The sequence below is a fragment of the Elephas maximus genome, chromosome 12 (genome assembly GCF_024166365.1).
Source record: "Elephas maximus indicus isolate mEleMax1 chromosome 12, mEleMax1 primary haplotype, whole genome shotgun sequence".
Taxonomy (NCBI): Eukaryota; Metazoa; Chordata; class Mammalia; order Proboscidea; family Elephantidae; genus Elephas; species Elephas maximus.
Window position 1 is genome coordinate 110743207 of NC_064830.1, and position 25566 is coordinate 110768772.

The 25566-nt window shown below is 41.5% G+C and overlaps 1 protein-coding gene across 1 annotated transcript; it reads right to left on the reverse strand.

The window, feature by feature from the left end:
• Positions 1–15024: 15024 nt before the first annotated feature.
• On the reverse strand, positions 15025–24969 carry LOC126087552 (translation initiation factor IF-2-like). The gene is made up of 3 exons (XM_049905075.1): positions 24935–24969; positions 23652–24286; positions 15025–15047 (listed from the first exon to the last, which is right to left on the reverse strand). The coding sequence occupies exons 1-3, from the start codon at positions 24967–24969 to the stop codon at positions 15025–15027; spliced, it is 693 nt and encodes a 230-aa protein (XP_049761032.1).
• Between the last annotated feature and the right edge of the window lie 597 nt (positions 24970–25566).

The window sequence follows — 25566 nt, forward strand, 5'->3', positions numbered from 1 at the left end:
TATAAAGAAAATCTACTCAGCACATAAAATCAAGTGGGAAAAAGAAGCTGTCAACATACAAAAAAAGACATCAAAGTGATAGCACTAAATTCATACTTATCCATAATTACCCTGAATGTAAATGGACTAAATGCACCAAAAGAGACAGAGAATGGCAGAATGGATTAAAAAACAAGATCCGTCTATATGCTGCCTACAAGAGACACACCTTAGACTTAGAGACACCAACAAACTAAAACTCAAAGGATGGAAAAATATATATCAAGCAAACAACAATCAAAAAGAGCAGAAGTGTCAATATTAATTTCTGACAAAACAGACTTTAAAGTTAAATCCATCAGAAAGGATAAGGAAGGACACTATATAATGATTAAAGGGACAATACACCAAGAAGATATAATCATATTAAATATTTATGTACCCAATGACAGGGCTGCAAGATACATAAAACAAACTCTATCAGCATTGAAAAGTGAGATAGACAGCTCCACAATTATAGTAGGAGACTTCAACACACCACTTTCGGTGAAGGACAGAACATCCAGAAAGAAGCTCAATAAAGACACGGAAGATCTAAATGCCACAATCAACCAACTTGACCTCGTAGACATACAGAGAACACTTCACTCAACACCAACCAACTATACTTTCTTTTCTAGTGCACATGGAACATTCTCTAGAATAGGCCACATATTAGGTCGTAAAGCAAGCCTTAGCAAAATCCAAAACATTGAAATATTACGAAGCATCTTCTCTGATCATAAGGCCATAAAAGTGGAAATCAACAACAGGAAAAGCAGGGAAAAGAAATCAAACACCTGGAAACTGAACAATACCCTGCTCAAAAAAGACTGGATTATAGAAGATATTAAGGATGGAAGAAAGAAATTCATAGAATCCAATGAGAACGAAAACACTTCCTATCAGAACCTTTGGGACACAGCAAAAGCAGTGCTCAGAGACCAATTTATATCAATAAATGCACACATACAAAAAGAAGAAAGGGCCAAAATCAAAGAACTATCGCTACAACTTGAACAAATAGAAAGAGAGCAACAAAAGAAACCCACAGGCACCAGAAGAAAACAAATAATAAAAATTAGAGCTGAACTAAATGAAATAGAAAACAGAAAAACAATTAAAAGAATTAAGAAGACCAAAAGCTGGTTTTCTGAAAAACTCAACAAAATTGATAAACCATTGGCCAAAAATGACAAAAGAAAAACAGGAGAGGAAGCAAATAACCCAAATAAGAAATGAGATGGACGATATTACAACAGACCCAACTGAAATTAAAAGAATCATATCAGATTACTATGAAAAACTATACTCAGACAAATTTGAAAACTTAGAAGAAATGGATGAATTCCTAGAAACACACTACCTGCCTAAACTAACACAAACAGAGGTAGAACAGCTAAATAGACCCATAACAAAAGAAGAGATTGAAATGTAACCAAAAAACTCCCAACAAAAAAAAAGCCCTGGTTTGGACGGCTTCACTGCAGAGTTCTACCAAACTTTCAGAGAAGAGTTAACACCATTACTACTAAAGGTATTTCAGAGCACAGAAAAGGATGGACTACTACCAAACTCATTCTATGAAGCCACCATATCCCTGATACCAAAACCAGGTAAAGACACCACAAAAAAAGAAAATTATACACCTATATCCCTCGTGAGTGTAGATGCAAAAATCCTCAACAAAATTCTAGCCAATAGAATTCAACAACATATCAAAAAAATAATCCACCATGACCAAGTGGGATTCATACCAGGTATGCAGGGATGGCTCAACATTAGAAAAACAATTAATGTAATCCACCACATAAATAAAGCACAAGAATCACATGATTTTGTCAACTGATGCAGAAAAGGCATTTGACAAAGTTCAACACTCATTCATGATAAAAACTCTCAGCAAAATAGGAATAGAAGGAAAATTTCTCAACATAATAAAGGGCATTTATACAAAGCCAACAGCCAACATCACCCTAAATGGAGAGAGCCTGAAAACATTCCCACTGAGATCGGGAACCAGACAAGGATGCCCTTTATCACCACTCTTATTCAACATTGTGCTGTAAGTCCTAGCCAGAGCAATTAGGCTAGATAAAGAAATAAAGGGCATCCAGATTGGCAAGGAAGAAGTAAAAGTATCTCTATTTGCAGATGACATGATCTTATACACAGAAAACCCTAAGGAATCCTCCAGAAAACTACTGAAACTTATAGAAGAGTTCAGCAGAGTATCAGGATACAAGATAAACACAGAAAAATCATTTGGATTCCTCTACACCAACAAAAAGAACATCGAAGAGGAAATCACCAAATCAATGCCATTTACAGTAGCCCCCAAGAAGATAAAATACTTAGGACTACATCTTACCAGAGATGTAAAAGTCTTATACAAAGGAAACTACAGTATACTTCTGCAAGAAACCGAAAGAGACTTACATAAGTAGAAGAACATACCTTGCTCGTGGATAGGAAGACTTAACATTATAAAAATGTCTGTTCTACCAAAAGCGATCTATACATTTAATGCAATTCCGATCCAAATCCCAAGGACATCTTTTAATGAGATGGAGAAACAAATCACCAATTTCATATGGAAAGGAAAGAGGCCCCGGATAAATAAGGCATTACTGAAAAAGAAGAACAAAGTGGGAGGCCTTACTTTACCTGATTTTAGAACCTATTATACTGCCACAGTAGTCAAAACAGCCTGGTACTGGTACAACAACAGATACATGAACCAATGCAACAGAATTGAGAATCCAGACATAAATCCATCCACATATGAGCAGTGGACATTTGACAAAGGCCCCAAAACAGTTAAATGGGGAAAAGACAGTTGTTTTTTTTTAACAAATGGTGCTGGCATAACTGGATATCCATCTGCAAAAAAATGAAACAAGATCCATACCTCAGTCCATGCATAAAAACGAACTCAAAATGGATGAAAGACCTAAATATAAAATCTAAAACGATAAAGATCATGGAAGAAAAAATAGGGACGTTAGGAGCCCTAATACATTGCATAAACAGTATAGAAAACATTATAAAGAACGTAGAAGAAAAACTAGATAATTGGGAGCTCCTAAAAATCAAACACCTATGTTCATTCAAACACTTCACCAAAAGAGTAAAAAGATTACCTACAGACTGGGAAAAAGTTTTTAGCTATGACATTTCTGATCAGCGCCTAATCTCTAAAATCTACATGATACTGCAAAAACTCAACTGCAAAAAGACAAATAACCCAATTAAAAAATGGGCAAACGATATGAATAGACACTTCACTAAAGAAGACATTCAGGTAGCTAACAGATATATGAGGAAATGTTCACAATCATTAGCCATTAGAGAAATGCAGATCAAAACTACAATGAGATTTCATCTCGCTCCAGCAAGGCTGGCATTAGTCCAAAAAACACAAAATAATAAATGTTGGAGAGGCTGTGGAGAGATTGGAACACTTCTACACTGCTGGTGGGAATGTCAAATGGTACAACCACTTTGGAAATCGATTTGGCGCTTCCTGAAAAAGTTAGAAATAGAACTACCATACGATCCAGCAATCCCACTTCTTGGAATATATCCTAGAGAAATAAGAGCCTTTACACGAACAGATATATGCACACCCATGTTTATTGCAGCACTGTTTACAATAGCAAAAAGACGGAAGCAACCAAGGTGCCTATCAACGGATGAATGGATAAATAAATTATGGTATATTCACACAATGGAATACTACGCATCGATAAACAACAGTGAGGAATCTGTGAAACATTTCATAACATGGAGGAACCTGGAAGGCATTTTGCTGAGTGAGATTAGTCAGTTGCAAAAGGACAAATATTGCATAAGACCACTAATATAAGAACTTGAGAAGTTGTTTAAACTGAGAAGAAAACATTCTTTTGTGGTTACGAGAGGGGGGAGGAAGGGAAGGGGGAAGAGGGGCATTCACTAATTAGATAGTAGATAAGAACTACTTTAGGTGAAGGGAAAGACAGCACACAATACAGGGGAGGTCAGCACAACTGGACTAAACCAAAAGCAAAGAAGTTTCCTGAATAAACTGAATGTTTCGAAGGTCAGCATAGCAGGGGCAGGGGTCTGGGGACCATGGTTTCGGGGGACATCTAAGTCAATTGACATAATAAAATCTATTAAGAAAACATTCTGCATCCCACTTTGAAGAGTGGCGTCTGGGGTCTTAAACGCTAGCAAGCAGCCATCTAAGATGCATCAATTGGTCTCAACCCACCTGGATCAAAGGAGAATGAAGAACACCAAGGACACAAGGCGATTACGAGCCCAAGAGACAGAAAGGCCCACATGAACCAGAGACTACATCATCAGGAGACCAGAAGAACTAGATGGTGCCCGGCTATAACCGATGACTGCCCTGATAGGGAACACAACAGAGAACCCCTGAGGGAGCAGGAGAGCAGTAGGATGCAGATCCCAAATTCTCATAAGACCAGACTTACTGGTCTGACTGAGACTGGAAGGACCCTGGTGGTCATGGCCCCCAGACCTTCTGTTGCCCCAGGACAGGAACCATTCCCGAAGCCAAGTCTTCAGACATGGATTGGACTGGACAATGGGTTGGAGAGGGATGCTGGTGAGGAGTGAGCTTCTTGGATCAGGTGGACACTTGAGACTATGTTGGCATCTCCTGCTTGGAGGGGAGATGAGAGGGTGGAGGAGTTTATAAGCTGGTGAAAAGGGCACGGAAAGAGAGAGTGGAGAGAGAGAGCAGGCTGTCTCATTAAGGGGAGAGTAATTGTGTCGCAGGGTGTATATGGGCTTTGTGTGAGAGACTGACTTGATTTGTAAACTTTCACTTAAAGCACAATAAAAATTATTAAAAAAGAAAAAAAAAGAAACTCGGCAAAGATACAGAAGAACCAAAGAGCACAATCAGCCAACTTGGCCTCATAGGTGTATATAGAGCACTCAACTGTAGCGTACATATTCTTTTCCAATGCACATGAAAAGTTCTCCAGGATAGACCACATCTTAGGCCACAAAGCAACCCTCAACAAAATCCAAAACATTGAAATAATACAAAGTATCTTCTCTGACCACAGTGCCATCAAAGCAGAAATTAACAACAGGAAGAGGAAGGAAAAAAAAAAATCAATTGCATGGAAACTGAATAACACCCTGCTGAAAAACACTGGGTAATAGAAGAAAACAGAGATAGAATCAAAAAATTCCTAGAATCAAATGAGAATGAAAACACATCATACCAAAACCTTTGGGACACAGAAAAGACAGCCCTCAGAGGTCAATTTATAGCAATAGATGCATACATCAAAAAAGAGAAAAGGGATAGAATCAAAACTTTAGCTACACAACTTGAACAAATACAAAGAGAACAGCAGAAGAAGCCCATAGCTACTAGAAGAAAGGAAAAATAGAGATCAGAGCAGAAATAGAGAACAGAAAAACAATAGAAAGAATCAACAAAACCAAAAGCTGGTTCTTTGAAAAGATCAATAAAATTGCCAAACCACTGGACAAACTGACAAATGAAAAACAAGAGAGGACACAGATAGCCCAAATAAGAAATGAAATGGCAGACATTACAACAGATCCAAGTGAACGAAAAAGGCTCATAACAGTGTATTATGAAAAACTACACACCCGGCATCTTCAAACAGCCTGTATCTTGGAAACCCTGGTGGAGTAGTGGTCAAGAGCTACGGCTGCTAGCCAAAAGGTTGGCAGTTCGAATCCACCAGGTGCTTCTTGGAAACCCTATGGGGCAGTTCTACTCTGTCCTACAGGGTCATTATAAGTTGGAATCAACTCGACGGCAACGGATTGTTTTGTTTGTTTATACTCCAACAAATTTGAAAACCTGGAGGGAATGGACAAAATTTCTAGAAACATACTACCTACCCAAACTAACAGAAAATGATGTTGAAAATCTGAGGAGACCCATAACAAGGGAAGAGATTGAAAAGTTTAAAAAAAAAAAAAAACTCCCCACAAAAAAAAGCCCTGGCCCAGATGGCTTCACTGGAGAATTCTACCAAACATTCAGAGAATAGCTTGTGCCAGTACTACCCATACTATTTCAGAACATAGAAAAGGAAGCGATACTGCCAAATTCATTCTATGAAGCCACCCTGAAACCAAAGCCAGGCAAAGACACCACAAAAAAAGAAAATTACAGACAAATATCTCTCATGAATATAGATGCAAAAATTCTCAACAAAATTCTAGCCAATAGAATTCAGCATCATATAAAAAAATGTATATATACCACAACCAAGTAAGATTCACACCAGGTACGCAAAGATAGTTCAACATTAGAAAACCAATCAGCGCAATTCACCACATAAATAAAAGGAAAGAAAAGAATCACATTATCGTCTCGATGCAGAAAAGGCATTTGACAAAGTCCAAAACCCATTCCTGGTAAACTCTCAATAAAATAGATATAGAAGGGAAATTTCTCAACATAATAAAGGGCATCTATGCAAAAACAATGGACAGCATCATTCTTAACGGAGAAAGGCTGAAAACATCCCCCTTGAGAATGGGAAGAAGATAAGGATGCCCTTTATCATTGCTCCTATTTAACATTGTGCTGGAAGTCCTAGCTAGAGCAACAAGGCAAGAAAAAGAAATAAAGGGCATCCGAGTTGATAAAGAAGTTGAACTGTCTCTATTTGCGTATTTTTTTTTTTTTTATGATACTATACACAGAAAACCCAAAAGACTCCACAAGATAACGACTGGAACTAATAGAAAGATTCAGCAGAATAGCAGGATACAAGATAAACATACAAAAATCAGTTGGATTCCTATACACCGATAAAAAGAACAATGAAAAGGAAAACCATACCATTTATAACAGTCCCTAAAAAAGTAAAATACCTAGGAATAAATCTAACCAGGGATGTAAAAGACCTATACAAAGAAAACTACAAAACACTACTGCAAGAAACCAGAAGAGATCTACATAAATGGAAAAACATACCATGCTCATGGATAGGTAGATTCAACATTGCAAAATGACAATTCTACCCAATAATTTGCAAATACAATGCAATTCTGACCCAAATATCAAAAACATTCTTTAAAAAGATGGAAAAATTTATCGTTAACTTTATATGGAAAGGGAAGAAGCCCCGGATAAGCAAAGCACTATTGAAGAAGAAAAATAAAGTAGGAGAACTTGCACTACCTGACCTCAGAATCTGCTCTACAGTTACAGTAGTCAAAGTGTCCTAGTAGTGGTACAATGACAGATACATTGACCAGTGGAACAGAATTGAGGATCCAGATGTGAATCCATCCACCTCTGGTCACTTGATCTTTGACAAGGGCCCAAATTCCTTCAAATGGAGAAAAGGCAGTCTTTTAAACAAATGGTGCTCGCAAAACTGGAAGTCCATCTGCAAAAAAAGAGAAACAGTACCCATACCTCACACCGTATACAAAAACTAATTCAAAATGGATCAAAGACAAATATAAAGTAAAAAACTATGAAGCTCATAGAAGAAAAAATAGGATCAATGCTAGAGGCCATAATACATGGCATTAAAAGGATACAAACCACAACCAACAACTCACAAACTCCAGAAGATTAGCTGGGATCTTCTAAAAATTAAACACTTATGCTCATCAAAAGACTTCACCAAAAGAGTAAAAAAAGAACCTACAGACTGGGAAAAAAAATTTGGCTGTTACAAATCCAACAAAGTTCTAACTTCTAAAATCTACAAGAAAATTCAACACCAAAGAAGACATTCAAGTGGGCAACAGACACATAAGGATATGCTTGCTATCACTAACCAGTTAGAGAAATGCAAGTCAAAACTACAACGCGATACCATCTCACCCCAGCATTTCTGGCAAAAATTAAAAAAAAACAGGAAATGACAAATGTTGGAAAGGCTTCAGGGAGATTGGAACTCTTACTCACTGCTAGTGGGAATGCGAAATGATACAACCATTTTGGAAAGTGATGTGGTGCTTCCTTAGAAAACTAGAAATAGAAATACCATATGATCCAGCAATCCCACTCTTAGGAGTATATCCTACAGAAATAAGAGCCGTCACATGAATAGACATATGCACACCCATGTTCGTTGCAGCATTGTTCACAATAGCAAGAAGTTGGAAACAACCTAGATGCCCATCAACAGATGAGTGGATAAACAAACTGAGGTAGATACACATGATGGAGGATTACGCAACAATAAAGAACAATGATGAATCTGTGAAGCATCTCACTACTTGGATGAATCTGGAGGGCATTATGCTGTGTGAAATAAGTCAGTCACTAAAGGACAAATATTGTATGAGACCATTACTATAAAAACTCATGAAAAGGTTTACACAGAAAAATAAGCAATCTTTGATGGTTACAAGGGAGGGGAGGGGTACAGATGGAAAAACACTAAATAGACAATAGATAAGTGGTAAAATTGGTGAAGTGTAAGACAGTACACAATACCGGGGAAGCCAGCACAACTTGTACAAGGCAAGGTCATGGAAACTCCATAGACACATCCAAACTCCCCGAGGGACGGAATTGCTGGGCTGAGAGCTGTAGGGACCATGGTCTCAGGGAACATCTAGCTCAATTGGCATGACATAGTTTAAAAAGAAAATGTTCTACATCCTACTTTGGTGAGTAGTGTCTGGGGTCTTACAAGCCTGTGAGCGGCCATCTAGGATATTCCACTGGTCTCACCCCTTCCGGAGCAAGGAAGAATGATGAAAACTAAAGATACAAGGGAAAGATTAGTCCAAAGGACTAATGGACCACAACTACCATGGCCTCCATCAGTCTGAGTCCAGTAAACTAGATGGTGCCTGGCTCTCATCACTGACTGCTCTGACAGGGATCACAATAGATGGTCCCTGACAGAGCTGGAGAAAAATGTAGAACAAAATTCTAATTCAAAAAGAAAGACCAGACTTGCTGGCTTGACAGAGACTGGAGAAACCCTGAGAGTATGGCCCCCAGACATCCTTTCAGCTCAGCAATGAAGTCTCTCCTGAGGTTCACCTTTCAGCCAAAGATTGGACAGGCCCATGGAACAAAAGAAGACTAAAGGTTCACACCAGCTCTGGGGCAAGGAGTAGAAGGCAGGAGGGGCAGGAAAGCTGGTAATAAGGAACCCAGGTTTGAGGAGGGAAGGTGGTGACGTGTCGTGGGGTTGTTATCCAATGTCATAAAACAATATGCATACTAACTGTTTAATGAGAAACTTCTTGTTTTATAAACCTTCATCTAAAGTACAATTAAAAAAAAAAAAAAAACAGCTAGTTACAAAGGTCTAATGCATGGAGGCTATTGTTCCAAAAAGTTTATCACCCTAAATTTTATTTCATTGACTAATTACAGAATAAAGTGCTTTTTGCCCAAGTAGCTACAGTCTGTGAGAACGGTGTGTGCCTTCATGTGTTTCTAAAAAGAAAAAAAAAAAAAAAGAAACCCATTTCCTTGAAAGACGTTTTTGCCCTTCCCAGGACCACACCTTTGTATTCCCTAAAATGACCAGGCCTATTTTCCAGGCTTTCTTCCTCATCCTATCTCTCCATTTTTTAGTGGCAAGACCGCCACCTATAACACTTAACCCTTTCACTCCAATGCAGATATTTAGCCTCTTTCTTCTAGTGACTGGACTTTGAGGAAGCAACTTTTCGCCAGTAGTATTTTGAGTGCCTTCCGACCTGAGGGGCTCATCTTCTGGCACTATATCAATGTTCTACTGCTATTCATATGATTTTTACTGGCCAATTTTTCAGAAATAGACTACTGGGTCCTTTCTTCCTAGCCTGCCTTGGTCTGGAAGGTTTGCTGAAACTGGTCCACAAGGGTGACCCTGCCGGTATTAGAAATACTGGTGGCAAAGCTTCCAGCATCACAGCAATATGCAAGCCACCACAGTACGACAAAGTGATAGACACATGGTAGAAGAGCTGCCTCCTCGAAGTAGAGTCAACCTTAACGACGTGGATGGAGTCAAGCTTTTGAGACCTTCATTTGCTGATGTGGCACAACTCAAAATGAGAACAAACAGCTGCAAATGTCCATTAATAATTGGAAGGAATATATGAAAGATGAATTTAGGAAAATTGAAAGTCATCAAAAACGAAATGGAACGCATAAACATGGATATCCTAGGCATTAGTGAGTTGAAATGGACTGGTATTGGCCATTTTGAATCAGACAATCATATGGCCTACATGACAAATTGAAGAGGAATGGCATCACATTCATTGTCAAAAAGAACATTTCAAGATCTACCCTGAAGTGCAACACTGTCAGTGATAGGGTAATATCCATACACCTACAAGGAAGACCAGTTAATACAACTGTTATTCAAATTTATGCTCCAATCACTAAGGTTAAAGTTGAAGAAATTGAAGATTTTTACCAACTTCTGTAGTCTGAAATTGATCAAACATGCAATCGAGATGTATTGATAATTAATGGCTATAGGAATGAGAAAGTTGGAAACAAAGAAGAAGGATTGGTGGTTGGAAAATATGGCCTTGGTGATAGAAACCATGCAGGAGATGGCATGATACAATTTTGCAGATCAACAACTTCATTGCAAATATCTTTTTTCAACAACATAAACTGTGACTATACATGTAGACCTCGCTAGATGGAATACACAGGAATCAGATTGACTACACGCGAGGAAAGAGACAATGGAAAACCTCAGTATCATCAGTCAGAGCAAGGCTAGGGGTTGACCATGGAACAGACCATCAATTGGTCACATGCAAGCTCGAGTTGAAACTGAAGAAAATTAGAACAAGTCCATGAGAGCCAAATTACGACCTTGTGCATGTTCCGCCTGAATTTAGAGACCATTTCAAGAATAGATTTGACTCATTAAACGCTAATGACTCAGAACCAGACAAGGACATCATACATGAAGAAAGCAAGAGGTCACTAAAGAGAGAGGAAAGAAAAAAAAAAAAACACCAAATGGATATCAGAAGACACTCTGAAAGTTGCTCTTGAAAGTAGAGTAGCTAAAGTGAAAGGGAGAAATGATGCAGTAAAAGAGCTGAACAGGGTGGCCAGAGAAGACAAAGTAAAGTGTTATAATAACATGTGCAAAGACCTGGAGACAGAAAACCAAAAGGGAAGAATATGCTCAGCATTTCTCAAGCTGAAAGAAGTGAAGAAAAAATTCAAACCTTGAGTTGCAATAGTGAAGGATTCTACAGGGAAAATATTAAACGATGCAGGAAACATCGAGATGGAAGGAATACACAGAGTCACTGTACCAAAAAGAATTGGTTGATGTTCAACGATTTCAGGAGGTAGCATATGATGAAGATCCAATGGTACTAAAGAAAGAGGTCCAAGCTGCACTGAAGGCATTGGCAAAAAGCAAGGCTCCAGGATTTAATGGAATACCAATTGAGATGTTTCAACAAACGGTTGCAGCCCTGCAAGTGCTCATTCACCTATGCCAAGAAATTTGGAATACAGCTACCTGGCCAATTGACTGGAAAAGATTCATATCTGTACTCATCCCAAAAAAAGGTGATGCAACATAGTGCAGAAAATTATCGAACAATACCATCAATATCACAGGCAAGTAAAATTTTGCTGAAGATAATTCAAGGGCGGCTGCAGCAGTACATCAACAGGGAACTGCTAGAAATTCAAGCCATATTCAGAAGATGTCAGATTTATACTGGCTGAAAGCAGAAAATACCAGAAAAACGTTTACCTGTTTTACTGACTATACAAAGGCATTCAACTGTATGGATCATAACAAATTATTGATAACATTGTGAAGAATGGGAATTCCAGAACACTTAATTGAACCTGTACTTAGACCAAGAGGCAGTCATTCCAACAGAGCAAGGGGATACTGAATCGTTTAAAGTCAGGAAAGGTGTGTGTGAGAGTTGTATCATTTCACCATACTTGTTTAATCTGTATGCTTAGTAAATAACCCGAGAACTAGACTATATGAAGAAGAACGTGGCATCAGAATTGGAAGAAGACTCATTAACAACCTGCAATGTACAGGTGACACAACCTTGCTTGCTGAAAGTGAAGAGGATTTGAAGCACTTATGATGAGATCAAAGACCACAGTCTTCAGTATGGATTACACCTCAACATAAAGAAAGCAAAAACCCTCACAACTGGAGCAATAAGCAACATCATGATAAATGGAAAAAATATTGAAGTTGTAAAGGATTTCATTTTACATAGATCCACAATCAGCACCCATGGAAGCAGCAGTCAAGAAATCAAATGATGCATTTCATTGGCAAACCTGCTGCGAAAGATCTCTTTGGAGTGTTGAAAAGCAAAGACATCACTTTAAGGCCTACGGTGCACTTGATCCAAGCCATGGAGTTTTCAATTGCCTTATATGCATAAGAAAGCTAGACAACGAATAAGGAAGACCGAAGATTTGATGCCTAGGAATTATGATGTTGGTGAAGAATATTGAATATACTGTGGACTGCCAGAAAAACGAAGAAATCTGTCTTGGAAGTACAGCCAGAATGTTCCTTGGAGGTGAGGATGGTGAGACTTTGCCTCACATACTTCCAACATGTTGTCAGGAGGGAACAGTCCCTGGAGAAGGACATCATGCTTGTTAAAGTAGAGCGTTCACAAAACAGAGGAAGACGCTTAACAAGATGGATTGACATAGTAGCTGCTCAAGCACAACAATTGTGAGGATGGCAAAGGATCTCATGGTGTTTCGTTCTGTTGTACGTAGGTCTGCTATGAGTCAGAACTCACTCAGCAACAAGAACTTTTAGTTTCCTTACACACTTGTGTAAATATTTCCAGTTGAGAAACACAGGAGAGCACAGCTTTGCTTTTGTTCCTATCTTGCCACTCATCCTGTTGCTGTGATCCTGTCTACCATTCATTCAGCTAATATTCTGACCAGCTTTGGGCAGGCACAAGGGCTTCACAGGCAAAAAAACAGATATGGTCCTTGCCCACATGGAGCTCGCAGTTTGGTGGTGAGGCATGAGTAGCTAGTAACGCAGGGCCATCGACATACAAATGGTTTCCACTCAACTGCTAATTTTAAGGTTGATGGTATAAACCAGTCCATCAGTATTGTGGAAGGAAAGGTGTGAAGATCTGCTTTCATTAGGTTATAGCCAAGAAAGCCCTATGGAGAAGTTCTACATTGTAACGCTGGGGTCACCATAAGTCGGAATCAACCCAAGAGTAACAAACAATATCGAAACAATGCCACAGATGCAGAAATAATACAAACCATTTGATGAAACAGAATGGTACAAAGGAAAGAACACGAGCTTTGGCATTAGACAAACCTGGGTTCTAATTTTCCTTCCTTGTCTATTTTTTTCAGTTAAATATTTATTGAACGCTTACTATCTGTGTGCTAGGGATATAGACATGTCCATAGAAGACACTATCTCTTCCTTATGAAGCACATAATCAGAAATTATTCTCAAAATTTAGCACGCAATTTACAGTTGTGTCAATTACTATTAGTCAAGAAATACTGGTTGAGTACCTACTTAACGTGCCAAAACTCACATATGGTATATACAAACATGTACAGGAAAAAGCTACTGTATGGTAGAGAGTTTTGGTGGTAAGCAACAAAAAATTAATTTTGGCTAGTTCAAACACAAGGGAATTTACAGGAGACTACCCAGCAGAGCTAGGGGGCACTGATGTCTCAGTGATAGGTTTCTTGCCTTCCACGGGGGGACTCGAGTTCAATTTCTGGTCAGTTTACCTCATGCACAGCCACCACCCATTTGTTAGTGGAGGCTTGTGTGTTGCTGTGATACTGGACAGATTTAAGCAAAGCTTCCAGACTGAGATAGACTAGGATGAAAGGCCTGGCAATCTACTTCTAAAAATCAGCCAATGAAAATATTATGGATTGCAATGGTTCTATGCACAACCAATCATGGGGATGGTGCAGTATCGGGCAGGATTTTGTTCCACTGTGCATGGGGTCACCATGAGTTGGGAGATGACTTTACAGCAGTTAACAACAATAACATCCAGCAGGATTGGGTACATAATTTGCAGGGCCCAGTGTGAAATGTGGGCCCCCTTGTTAAAAAAAATTATGAAGAATGTCAAGAGGACAACAGCAGAGCATTAAACCAAGCACTGTTGTTATTAGTTGCCAACTCGTGGCAACCCCATGTGAGTAGAACTGTAGAGTAGAACTTGGCCATAATCTAAGCAGAAGAAGATCTCTAAGTCTTTCTTCTGTGATATTGCTGCATCAGTTTTCACCACCAACCGTTAGGTTAGCAGTAGAGTGCAAATCGTTGGGAAACTTAAACCAAGTGTGGGGTTCCTCGAAGCACAGGGCCTCTAGCAAATGCACAAGTCACACACCCATGAAGTGAAGCCAGCCCTGTCGTGGGGTGGGCAGGTGGGAGAATAAAGCTTGTAAGTGGGAGAATCATGGCATCTTCAGAGTGAAATATGTAAAATATGTCAAATCTGTGATACTCCTCCCTTGGAGATGTGGAACCTAATTCACCTTCCTTTGATTGTGGGCTGGATGTAGTGACTCTCTTCTAAGAAATAGAATTAAGTGTGTTACTTCAGAGACCAGGTCGTAAAAGGCACTATACATAGCAGTTCCTCCAGGCACATTCAAGCTTTCAGATGGCTGCAGTCTGTGCTGGGATGCTGAATGAAACCACAGGAGAAATCCTAAGTCAGCTGAACTAGTCTTGAATTCCTGACCTACATAAACTATGAGATAATAAATGTTTGTTTTCTAAGTCACTAAGCTTTGGAATAATTTATTACACAGCAGTAGGTAAGTAAAATAATGTCAAAAGAGCCACATGAAAGGTCTTGTAGCAGAAACTGCCAGCTGGATCAATCCATTCCTTGTTCAGTTTGACTTATTTGCTCAAGATTCAAAATTTTGGGAGACAGTATTCGATTGTCTGAACTTAGGACAGTGAGAGGAGGACAGGTTCCCTTCAGCAGTCTTCTGTCTTAGTGTATAGCTACTTGGGTTTACCCATCCTCCAGAGCTGCACCTATTGGGAGAGGAGTGCTTTTGGGATGGGAAAAGGGCCCAAATACAACAGATGTCAGCTACTTCTACTCATTGTTGTTAGCTGCTGCCAAGTGGACCCCAACTCTTGGTGACCTTATGTACCCAAAACAAAACACTGCTTGGTTGTGTGTCATCCTTACAATCATCAGCATGTTCAAGTTCATTGTTGCAGCTATTGTGCCAGGCCATCTCACCAAGGGTCTCCCTCACCCTTCCTAGCCCTCTACTAAGGCATCACCAAACATGATGTCCTCCTCTAGTGACTGATCCCTCCTGGTGACATGTGCAACTCAAGCAAGTTGGACAATGTTCTGTTTTCACTGGCTGAGTTTTGGAAGTAGATCACTAGGCCGTTCTTCCTAGTTTGTCTTAGTCTGGAAGCTCCCCTGAAACTTGTCAGCCAGGGGTGACCTTGCTGGCACTTGAAATACTGGTGGTGTAGCTTACAGCATCACAGAACCCCTACAGTACAACAGACTGACAGACAAGTGATGGCACTTAGGGAACTCAGATTCTTAACACATGAATGAGGAACTCATAACAAAAGTGTCAAATGAATGGTGAATGAGAACCACTTACTTTACACATGTCTGTGGAGTGAAAGATTCTACCCTCCCCTCAAGGAGTTTCAGGCATCGGTAACAGAGAAGGAAGATGTTGGATCTGGAGTCCTTCCCAACACTGAGTGCATTGGGCAGCTGACCATTTCTTCTTCAGATGCATGAGGCTGCAACTGAGGAAATCATAGGGTTTGGAAACAGCTGACCTGGGGCCAAGTGACACTTACTGTGCACTAATCACTTCACCTCTTTGACTCTCAGTTCCCTCATCTGTAAAACAGGGATTAAACTAATTCCTACATGTTGGGTTAAAGGAAAAATGTTGTAGTTATCTTTCTTTTCAAATGTTTATTTTTATTGAAGTTATGTTGTGTAGAGTTACAAAATATCAAATATTTCTCTGAGGTAATTACAAAAAAACAGTCTCCTCTCCTCTCCCCTCCCCTCCCCTGCCCTTCTCTCCCCTCCCCTCTCTTCTCCGTCTTCTCTCTTCTTCTTTCTCTCTTCTTTCCTCTTTGCTTCCCTCCCCTCCCATCCTTTCCTCCCTTTTCCTATCCTCTTCTTTCCCTTCCTTTCCCCTCTAAGGTGACTCACTTCTCAGAAGCAGCCACTTTCAATTCAGTGTCCCTTGGAAGCCCCAGGAATTCTAGAAACATTTCATTTGAATTTTATTTCAATAAAACTTTTTTAACTCTTTAAAAAACAATGACAAAAAAAGCAACTGAACAAAAGTGATACCTCACCAAAACATGTGATATACCAAATTTTGACACATGAGAACATTGACTGGCTTTATAATAATTTCATTTATAAATTTGAAATTTATGTGATATAAATTTCAATTTCATCTGCTTTTTACATTGTAGTTTCATATGAGATTTTATTTTGAAAAAGTGTAGCTCTGATTAAAAAAAAATTTTTTGAAAGCTACCGACATAACGGTTTTGAAAATGCTTTACGCAATATTAGATGCTAAGGAGATGTTAGCTAAGTGGGATAACCCTGATCTTCAGAGAGAAGGGGGCAGCATTCTGCAGGGCAGGTGTTGTGCACTCCTGGAAAGGGCATCACAAATCACCCTCACCTGGGTGGACCTCTGATTCAGCGCAGTTCTGCAGCCTTGCTGCTAAAAGTTGGAATTGATTTGTATGGACCAAATCCTAGGATCCAAGACCTCCCCTCCCCAGGCCTTTTACTCTCTGCTCCAGCCCTCCTATGCCACTGACAGGGATCAAGAGGGAGCCCATATTCTCTGGGGGCTTTCTGGCTTCCCTGGGCAGCAGGGAGTCCCACGTATGAGAAGTAAACCCAGCTCCCCTGCTCCTGCCTTCATCAAGAGGGTTGAAGACAGCCCTGCCAGTTAGAATTGTCCACTCCTCCCCTGGCAGAGGACTTGAAGCACTTACTAATGAAGATCAAAGATCACAGCCTTCAGTATGGATTACACCTCAACATAAAGAAAACAAAAATCCTCACAACTGGACCAACGAGCAACATCGTGATAAACGGAGAAAAGATTGAAGTTGTCAAGGATTTCATTTTATTTGGATCCACAATCAACAGCCATGGAAGCAGCAGTCAAGAAATCAAAAGACACATTGCACTGGGCAAATTGGCTGCAAAGGACCTCTTCAAAGTGTTGAAGAGCAAAGATGTCACCCTGAAGACTAAGGTGTACCTGACCCAAGCCATGGTATTTTCAATCACATCATATGCATGTGAAAGCTGGACAATGAATCAGGAAGACCGAAGAAGAGTTGTTGCCTTTGAATTGTGGTGTTGGCAAAGAATATTGAATATGCCACGGACTGCCAAAAGAACGAACAAACCTGTCTTGGAAGAAGTGCGGCCAGAATGCTCCTTAGAGGCAAGGATGGTGAGACTGCATCTTACATACTTTGGACATGTCAGAAGGGATCAGTCCCCGGAGAAGGACATCACGCTTGGCAGAGTACAGGGCCAGCGGAAAAGAAGACCCTCAATGAGGTGAACTGACACAGTGGCTGCAACAATGAGCTCAAGCATAACAACGATTGTAAGGATGGCTCAGGACCGGGCAGTGTTTCGTTCTGTTGTGCATAGGGTTGCTATGAGTCGAAACTGGCTTGACGGCACCTAACAACAACAACAACCCCTGGCAGAGACCAAGAGACCCACACAAGGGGACTAAGACCATACCTCCTGAGGCCTCCTACTCTTTACCTAGAGTAAGAGGGCCCTGTGTACTCTGGGCAAGTCTGTCACCCAACCTGTGCCATGCCACCACTCTGCCTTAAGTCCAACTTTGTCATTGTAATAATAATAAAGACAACAAAAGCAGCTGTAGTAACTGACATTCCTTATTCACTTACCATATATCAGGCACTGTGCTACGTTCTCTCACTCGGTCCTCATAGCGACCGTGTGAGCTTAGTGTTACGATAATCTACCGGCAAGGACACTGAGGTTAATGGTGGGTGCAAGTTCAGGAATTTGTCTAAGATCACACAGCTGATAAATTGTGGCACTAGGATTCAGGCCCAGCCAGGCTGACCTCAAGCCCATGCTATGGTGCCTGTGTATGCTTGGGAGGTCTCTGTGTAAGAAAAACAGCTTCAAGGATCATTGCAGAGGAGGACACTGAGGCCCAGGAAGGGGCAGTGACCTGCTTGGTGCAGACAGACCCTTAAGTAAGGTGCCTTGGATTTGCTGGGGTTGCTGGTTGGGAGGAGGGGGAGTAGACATGGCAGCAACCCAGCTCCTCCCAGTGTATGCTGAGCCAGCCCCTAGTGCCTCCCAGCCCCATCTCTCTCTGCTCTAATGCCCTTGGTGAGTGCCTGACGGCCCCAGGAGAGCCTTAATGGACCCAACAGAGTCACAGCTTTAGTTGAAACAATGGATTAATAATGGAGGAGACAAGGTCATTACCAAACAAGCGGGGAGGTAGAGGACAGAAAAAAGGATTGGCTTCTAAGGAACCAAACACTTTCTGATTGTTCCTCGGTCCCTATCTCCCCAAGCACGGCTTCTCTCTTTCCTACTTTAAGTGTCCTGGTGTCTACCAGGAGGGACTGGAACACATCTATCTGCCTGGGCTCCTCCCCTGCCCTCATTTCCCAGCTTCTACCCCACCTCAGAATATATTTGAATTTGGAATGGGGTCAGAGAGGATTTGTTGATGGGGAGGAGCAAGTTTCTTTAGAAAAAGCTTCCCAGTGATTTTAAATGGTTCCTTTCCTCCCCTGAGTCCACGAAGACCACTGCTGTAGAGTTCGGAGTTTTTATTTTTTCCTTCCTTCCTCCATGCAATACACTGATATTAAGAATTTATTGTGTGCCAGACCTTGTTCCGGGCAGTATGTCAAAGATGTGCTGGATTATTCACAGGTCTAACATTTCCCATGGCGGGAGAGCAGCCTCTGGATTTGAGCTCTGCAATGACTCGGGGCTTCATCCCTCCTCTTTTCTCGATGTCTCAGCCTACTTTGGGTCCTCGATGTTTCTCTCGTGGACTGTCCAGCGGTCTCCCGACTTTTGGTCGTGTCACCCAGCCTGCTCCACAGACATGTCAGAGATGCTTTCTTCTTTTTTTTTTATATATATACATATTTTATTTTTAATAATTTTTATTGAGCTTTAAGTGAACGTTTACAAATCATCAAGTCAGTCTGTCACATACAAGCTTATATACACCTTGCTCCATACTCCCACTTGCTCTCCCCCTAATGAGTCAGCCCTTCCAGTCTATTCTTTTGTGACAATTTTGCCAGTTTCTAACCCTCTCTACCCACCTATCTCCCCTCCAGACAGGAGATGCCAAAACAGTCTCAAGAGTCCACCTGATGCAGGTAGCTCACTCTTCATCAGCATCTCTCTCCATCCCATTGTCCAGTCCCTTCCATGTCTGATGAGTAGTCTTCGGGAATGGTTCCTGTCCTGGACCAACAGAAGGTTTGGGGACCATGACTGCCAGGATTCCTCTAGTCTCAGTCAGACCATTAAGTCTGGTCTTTTTATGAGAATTTGGGGTCTGCATCCCACTGAACTCCTGCTCCCTCAGGGGTTCTCTGTTGTGCTCCCTGTCAGGGCAGTCATCGGTTGTGGCCGGGCACCATCTAGTTCTTCTGGTCTCAGGATGATGTAAGACTCTGGTTCATGTGGCCCTTTCTGTCTCTTGGGCTCATAGTTGTTGTGTGACCTTGGTGTTCTTGTTCTTCATTCTCCTTTGATCCAGGTGGGTTGAGACCCATTGATGCATCTAGATGGCCGCTTGTTAGCCTTTAAGACCCCAGACACCACATTTCAAAGTGGGTTGCAGAATGTTTTCATAATAGTATTATTTTGCCAATTGACTTAGAAGTTCCCTTAAGCCATAGTCCCCAAACCCCCGCCCTTGTTCCGCTGACCTTTGAAGCATTCAGTTTATCCAGGAAACTTCTTTGCTTTTGGTCCAGTCCATTTGAGCTGACCTTCCGTGTGTTGAGTATTGTCCTTCCCTTCACCTAAAATAGTTCTTATCTACTAACTAACCAGTAAATAACCCCCTCCCCCCTTCGTAACCACAAAAGTATGTGTTCTTCTCAGTTTTTACTATTTCTCAAGATCTTATAATAGTGGTCTTATACAATATTTGTCCTTTTGCAACTGACTAATTTCACTCAGCATAATGCTTTACAGGTTCCTCCATGTTACGAAATGTTTCACACATTCCTCACTGTAGTTTATCGATGCGTAGTATTCCATTGTGTGAATATACCACAATTTATTTATCCATTCATCCGTTGATGGACACCTTGGTTGCTTCCAGCTTTTTGCTATTGTAAACAGAGCTGCAGTAAACATGGGTGTGCATATATCTGTTCGTGTGAAGGCTCTTATTTCTCTAGGGTATATTCCAAGGAGTGGGATTTCTGGGTTGTATGGTAGTTCTATTTCTAAGTTTTTAAGAAAACGCCAGATAGATTTCCAAAGTGGTTGTACCATTTTACATTCCCACCAGCAGTGTATAAGAGTTCCAATCTCTCCACAGCCTCTCCAACATCTATTATTTTGTGTTTTTTGGATTAATGCCAGCCTTGTTGGAGTGAGATGGAATCTCATCGTAGTTTTAATTTGCATTTCTCTAATGGCTAATGATCGAGAGCATTTTCTCATGTATCTGTTAGTTGCCTGAATATCTTCTTTAGTGAAGTGTGTGTTCATATCCTTTGCCCACTTCTTGATTGGGTTGTTTGTCTTTTTGTGGTTGAGTTTTAACAGAATCATATAGATTTTAGAGATCAGGAGCTGGTCAGAGATGTCATAACTGAAAATTCTTTCCCAATCTGTAGGTGGTCTTTTTACTCTTTTGGTGAAGTCTTTAGATGAGCACAGGTGTTTGATTTTTAGGAGCTCCCAGTTATCGGGTTTCTCTTCATCATTTTTGGTAATATTTTTTATTCTGTTTATGCCTTGAATTAGGGCTCCTAGGGTTGTCCCTATTTTTTCTTCCATGATCTTTATCGTTTTAGTCTTTAAGTTTAGGTCTTTGATCCACTTGGAGTCAGTGCTTGTGCATGGTGTGAGGTACAGGTCCTGTTTCATTTTTTTGCAAATGGATATCCAGTTATGCCAGCACCATTTGTTAAAAAGACTATCTTTTCCCCAATTAACTGATACTGGGCCTTTGTCAAATATCAGCTGTTCATATGTGGATGGATTTATATCTGGGTTCTCAATTCTGTTCCATTGGTCTATGTGCCTGTTTTTGTACCGGTACCAGCCTGTTTTGACTACTGTGGCTATATGATATGTTCTAAAAGCAGGTGGAGTGAGGCCTCCCACTTTCTTCTTCTTTTTCAGTAATGCTTTACTTATCCCAGGCTTCTTTCCCTTCCATATGAAGTTGGTGATTTGTTTCTCTATCACATTAAAAAATGTCATTGGAATTTGAATCAGAAGTGCATTGTATGTATAGATGGCTTTTGATAGAATAGACATTTTTACTATGTTAAGTCTTCCTATCCATGAGCAAGGTATGTTTTTCCACTTAAGTTGGTCCTTTTTAGTTTCTTGCACTAGTACTTTGTAGCTTTCTTCGTATAGGTCTTTTACATCTTTGGTAAGATTTATTCCTAAGTATTTTATCTTTTGTGGGGCTACTGTGAATGGTATGGATTTGGTGATTTCCTCTTCGATGTTCTTTTTGTTGATGTAGAGGAATCCAAGTGATTTTTGTATGTTTATCTTGTAACCTGAAGCTCTGCCAAACTCTTCTATTAGTTTCAGTAGTTTTCTGGAGGATTCCTTAGGGTTTTCTGTGTATATGATCATGTCATGTGCAAATAGAGATAATTTTACTTCTTCCTTGCCAATCCGGATGCCCTTTATTTCTTTATCTAGCCTAATTGCTCTGGCTAGGACCTCTAGCACAATGTTGAATAAGAGCAGTGATAAAGGGCATCCTTGTCTGGTTCCCGTTCTCAAGAGAAATGCTTTCAGGCTCTCTCCATTTAGAGTGATGTTGGCTGTTGGGTTTGTATAGATGCCCTTTATTATGTTGAGGAATTTTCCTTCTATTCTTATTTTGCTGAGAGTTTTTATCATGAGTGGGTGTTGGACTTTGTCAAATGCCTTTTCTGCATCAATCGATAAGATCATGTGGTTTTTGTAGAGATGCCTTCTCAAAACACAGATTGGATCATTTTACAATCTTGCTTAAAACCCACCAGGGCTTTCTGTTGCTTACACAGCTGAGTCCAGACACCCTGGCATGGCCAATGAGGTTTTGCACAGTCTTGCCCTTATTTTCAGCTGTCCTCCAACCAGCCCCCTTCTGTGCTGTCTCCAGTTCTTCACATACCCCCTACCTTCCATGACTCAGCTCGCTATGGTTCCAGAAGCTTCACTCATTTGCCAAGACTCTGCTTGAATCACCTAGCCTTCCACAACCCTAAGAATAGAGTGAACCCTTCCCTCTGTTTGCATGCTGTGCAATGGAAAGAGGATGAGCTCTGAGGTTATACAGAAGGGATCGGAATTCCCACCTCTGCTTATCATTAGCTGAGTGACTTTGGGAAAGCTTCTTAACCCCTCTGAATTTCTGACCTCCAGTGGCATCACTGGGGTTGGTTACCCAGTGTGGTAACTCATGGTATCATCCCCATGGACCTCCTCCTGTACCACACCACACAGTAATAAGGCAGAGCCTCAGGCAGCTTTGCATCAAAATCCTGTTTTCTTTGCTTGGCTTCTTTCCCCACAGCTTTGAAGTTCTGTGTAAACCCCATTGCACCTGTGTAGTATGATTAAGAATGTTGCTGACATAACTTATATGAACTCCCTACTTGTTAACCCCTTAAAAGTAACTTTTACCCTTGCCCTCGGGGAACAGTCTTGGTGACAGAAGCGCTGACTGATTCCTTTCCTTGCACAATGAAATAAAGGTGCTCTTCTGCCTTCCCACCTCAGTCTCTCCTTTATTGGCCGATACGAGTCACACCGAGCAGAACCTGAGGTTTCCACCTGGTAACAATGGTATGGACAATGACCTTTATTATGGCAGTGCCCCCCCCCCCAAGCCCTGTCCATCTTTCAGGGCCCAGTTCTGTTCTTCTTTGTGGAGCTTCGCGTGGTTACACCTGCACATACTGACCTCTCTCCCAGGTGGCTCGTGAGTACGCTTTAGTATATTGAGGGAACTCAGGAGCGGGAAGGAGACCTGAACATCTTCTCCTCCAACCTCCTTGTTTAAAGAATGAAGAAACTGAGGCCCAAGAAGGTGGTGCCACCAGTCAAGCTCACACAGCTCCATTAGCTTGTAGTTGTTACTAACTGCCATCGAGTGGGCTCTGATTCGTGGTGACCCCACGTACAGTGGAACAAAACACCGCACGGTCCTGTGCCACGCGCGCTGTCAGCCGTGGCTTGGAATATTGTGATAAATACGGCTTTCCTTGTCCGATTTTCAGGGGTAGATCGCCAGGCCTTTCTTCCTAGTCCGTCTTAGTCTGAAAGCTCCACCAAAACCTGTTTAGTATCAGAACAGCAAGCAAACCTCCACTGACAGACAGGCGGTGGCTGTGCATCAGGTCCATTGGCCAGGAGTTGAACCTGGGTCTCCGGGTCCACTGGCCAGGAGTTGAACCTGGGTCTCCGGGTCCGTTGGCCGGGAGTTGAACCTGGGTCTCCGGGTCCGTTGGCCGGGAGTTGAACCTGGGTCTCCGGGTCCGTTGGCCGGGAGTTGAACCTGGGTCTCCGGGTCCGTTGGCCGGGAGTTGAACCTGGGTCTCCGGGTCCGTTGGCCGGGAGTTGAACCTGGGTCTCCGGGTCCACTCCGGGTCCACTGGCCAGGAGTTGAACCTGGGTCTCCGGGTCCACTGGCCGGGAGTTGAACCTGGGTCTCCGGGTCCACTGGCCGGGAGTTGAACCTGGGTCTCCGGGTCCACTGGCCGGGAGTTGAACCTGGGTCTCCGGGTCCACTGGCCGGGAGTTGAACCTGGGTCTCCGGGTCCGTTGGCCGGGAGTTGAACCTGGGTCTCCGGGTCCGTTGGCCGGGAGTTGAACCTGGGTCTCCGGGTCCGTTGGCCGGGAGTTGAACCTGGGTCTCCGGGTCCGTTGGCCGGGAGTTGAACCTGGGTCTCCGGGTCCGTTGGCCGGGAGTTGAACCTGGGTCTCCGGGTCCGTTGGCCGGGAGTTGAACCTGGGTCTTCCGTGTGGAAAGAGAGAATTCTACCACCGAACCATCACTGCCTCCTTAACTTGTAATAGGGTGTCTGATTTGCTTTGTGTATATTTTACTGACCTCTGAACTGTACCCTATGAAAATTGAGCAAGGCTTCCTTGTCTCATATCCATCCCCACCCCCAGCCCCATCCTTCTCCCCCAGCGTTTAGCATATGACCCTGGACTTCAAGTAGATTCTCAGTAAAGGCTCATAGAATGGACTTCCCTGAAAATTGGCCAGATGTCAGGGAAGAGGTTGTAGGTGTCCTTAAAAAATGGTAGGATACTGTTGCCATCTGCTGGTAAGCATATGGAATTACGAATAAAAGAACCCCTTGTTAAGCCCATGGATCTGTACTTCCCTCTTCTATGTACACCACTCAGACTCAGAGTGGTAGTGTATCAGATTTACACTTTTTTTTTTTTTAATCTCTGACTTCAAGGAGCCTGCAGTCTGGTAGCAGATCTAAGAGCATAAATAACTACATTACAATTGTAAACAAGTGCCACAAGAGGGACAACAAATGTGACAGAGTCCTTCAGAGGCAGGAGAGAGCTGCGGCTGTTTAGGGGTAGGGAGGAAATCACTAAAGCCATGTGGAGGGCATGACATAGGCATTCTCACCAAATGGAGGAGGTGGTTTGCCACTTAGGGTCCATTTTAGCAAGTAGAATTTTTTTAAAAACTTGTGAAAGATAATTGTAGATTAACATGTAGTTGTAAGAAATAATGCAAAGAGATCCCTTATGCCCTTTCCCCATTTCCTCTCAGTCGTAACACAAGCAGAAAATTGACATTGGTATAATATGATTCACTGACCTTACTCAGATTTTACTACTTCTACGTGCACTCATTTTTATATGTGTGTATTTCATTCTGTGCAATTTTATCACATGTGCAGATTCTTCTAACCCCTCCCTTCAGCACAATCAAATCATACAACAGTTCCTTCATCACAAGGATCTCTTGTACTACCTTTTTATAGCTGCAGCCACCTCCCTCCCTCTCCCATTTTCTAACTCCTGGAAATTACTCATCTGTTTTCCATCTCCATGATTTTGTCATTTCAATGTTATAGAAATGGAATCATATAGCACATAACCTTTTTTTCCCCAATTTTTATTGTGCTTTAAGTTAAAGTTTACAAATCCAGTCAGTCTGTCATACAAAAACTTATACACACCTTGCTATATACTCCTAGTTGCTCTCCCCCTAATTAAACAGCACACTCCTTCCCTCCACTCTCTATTTTCGTG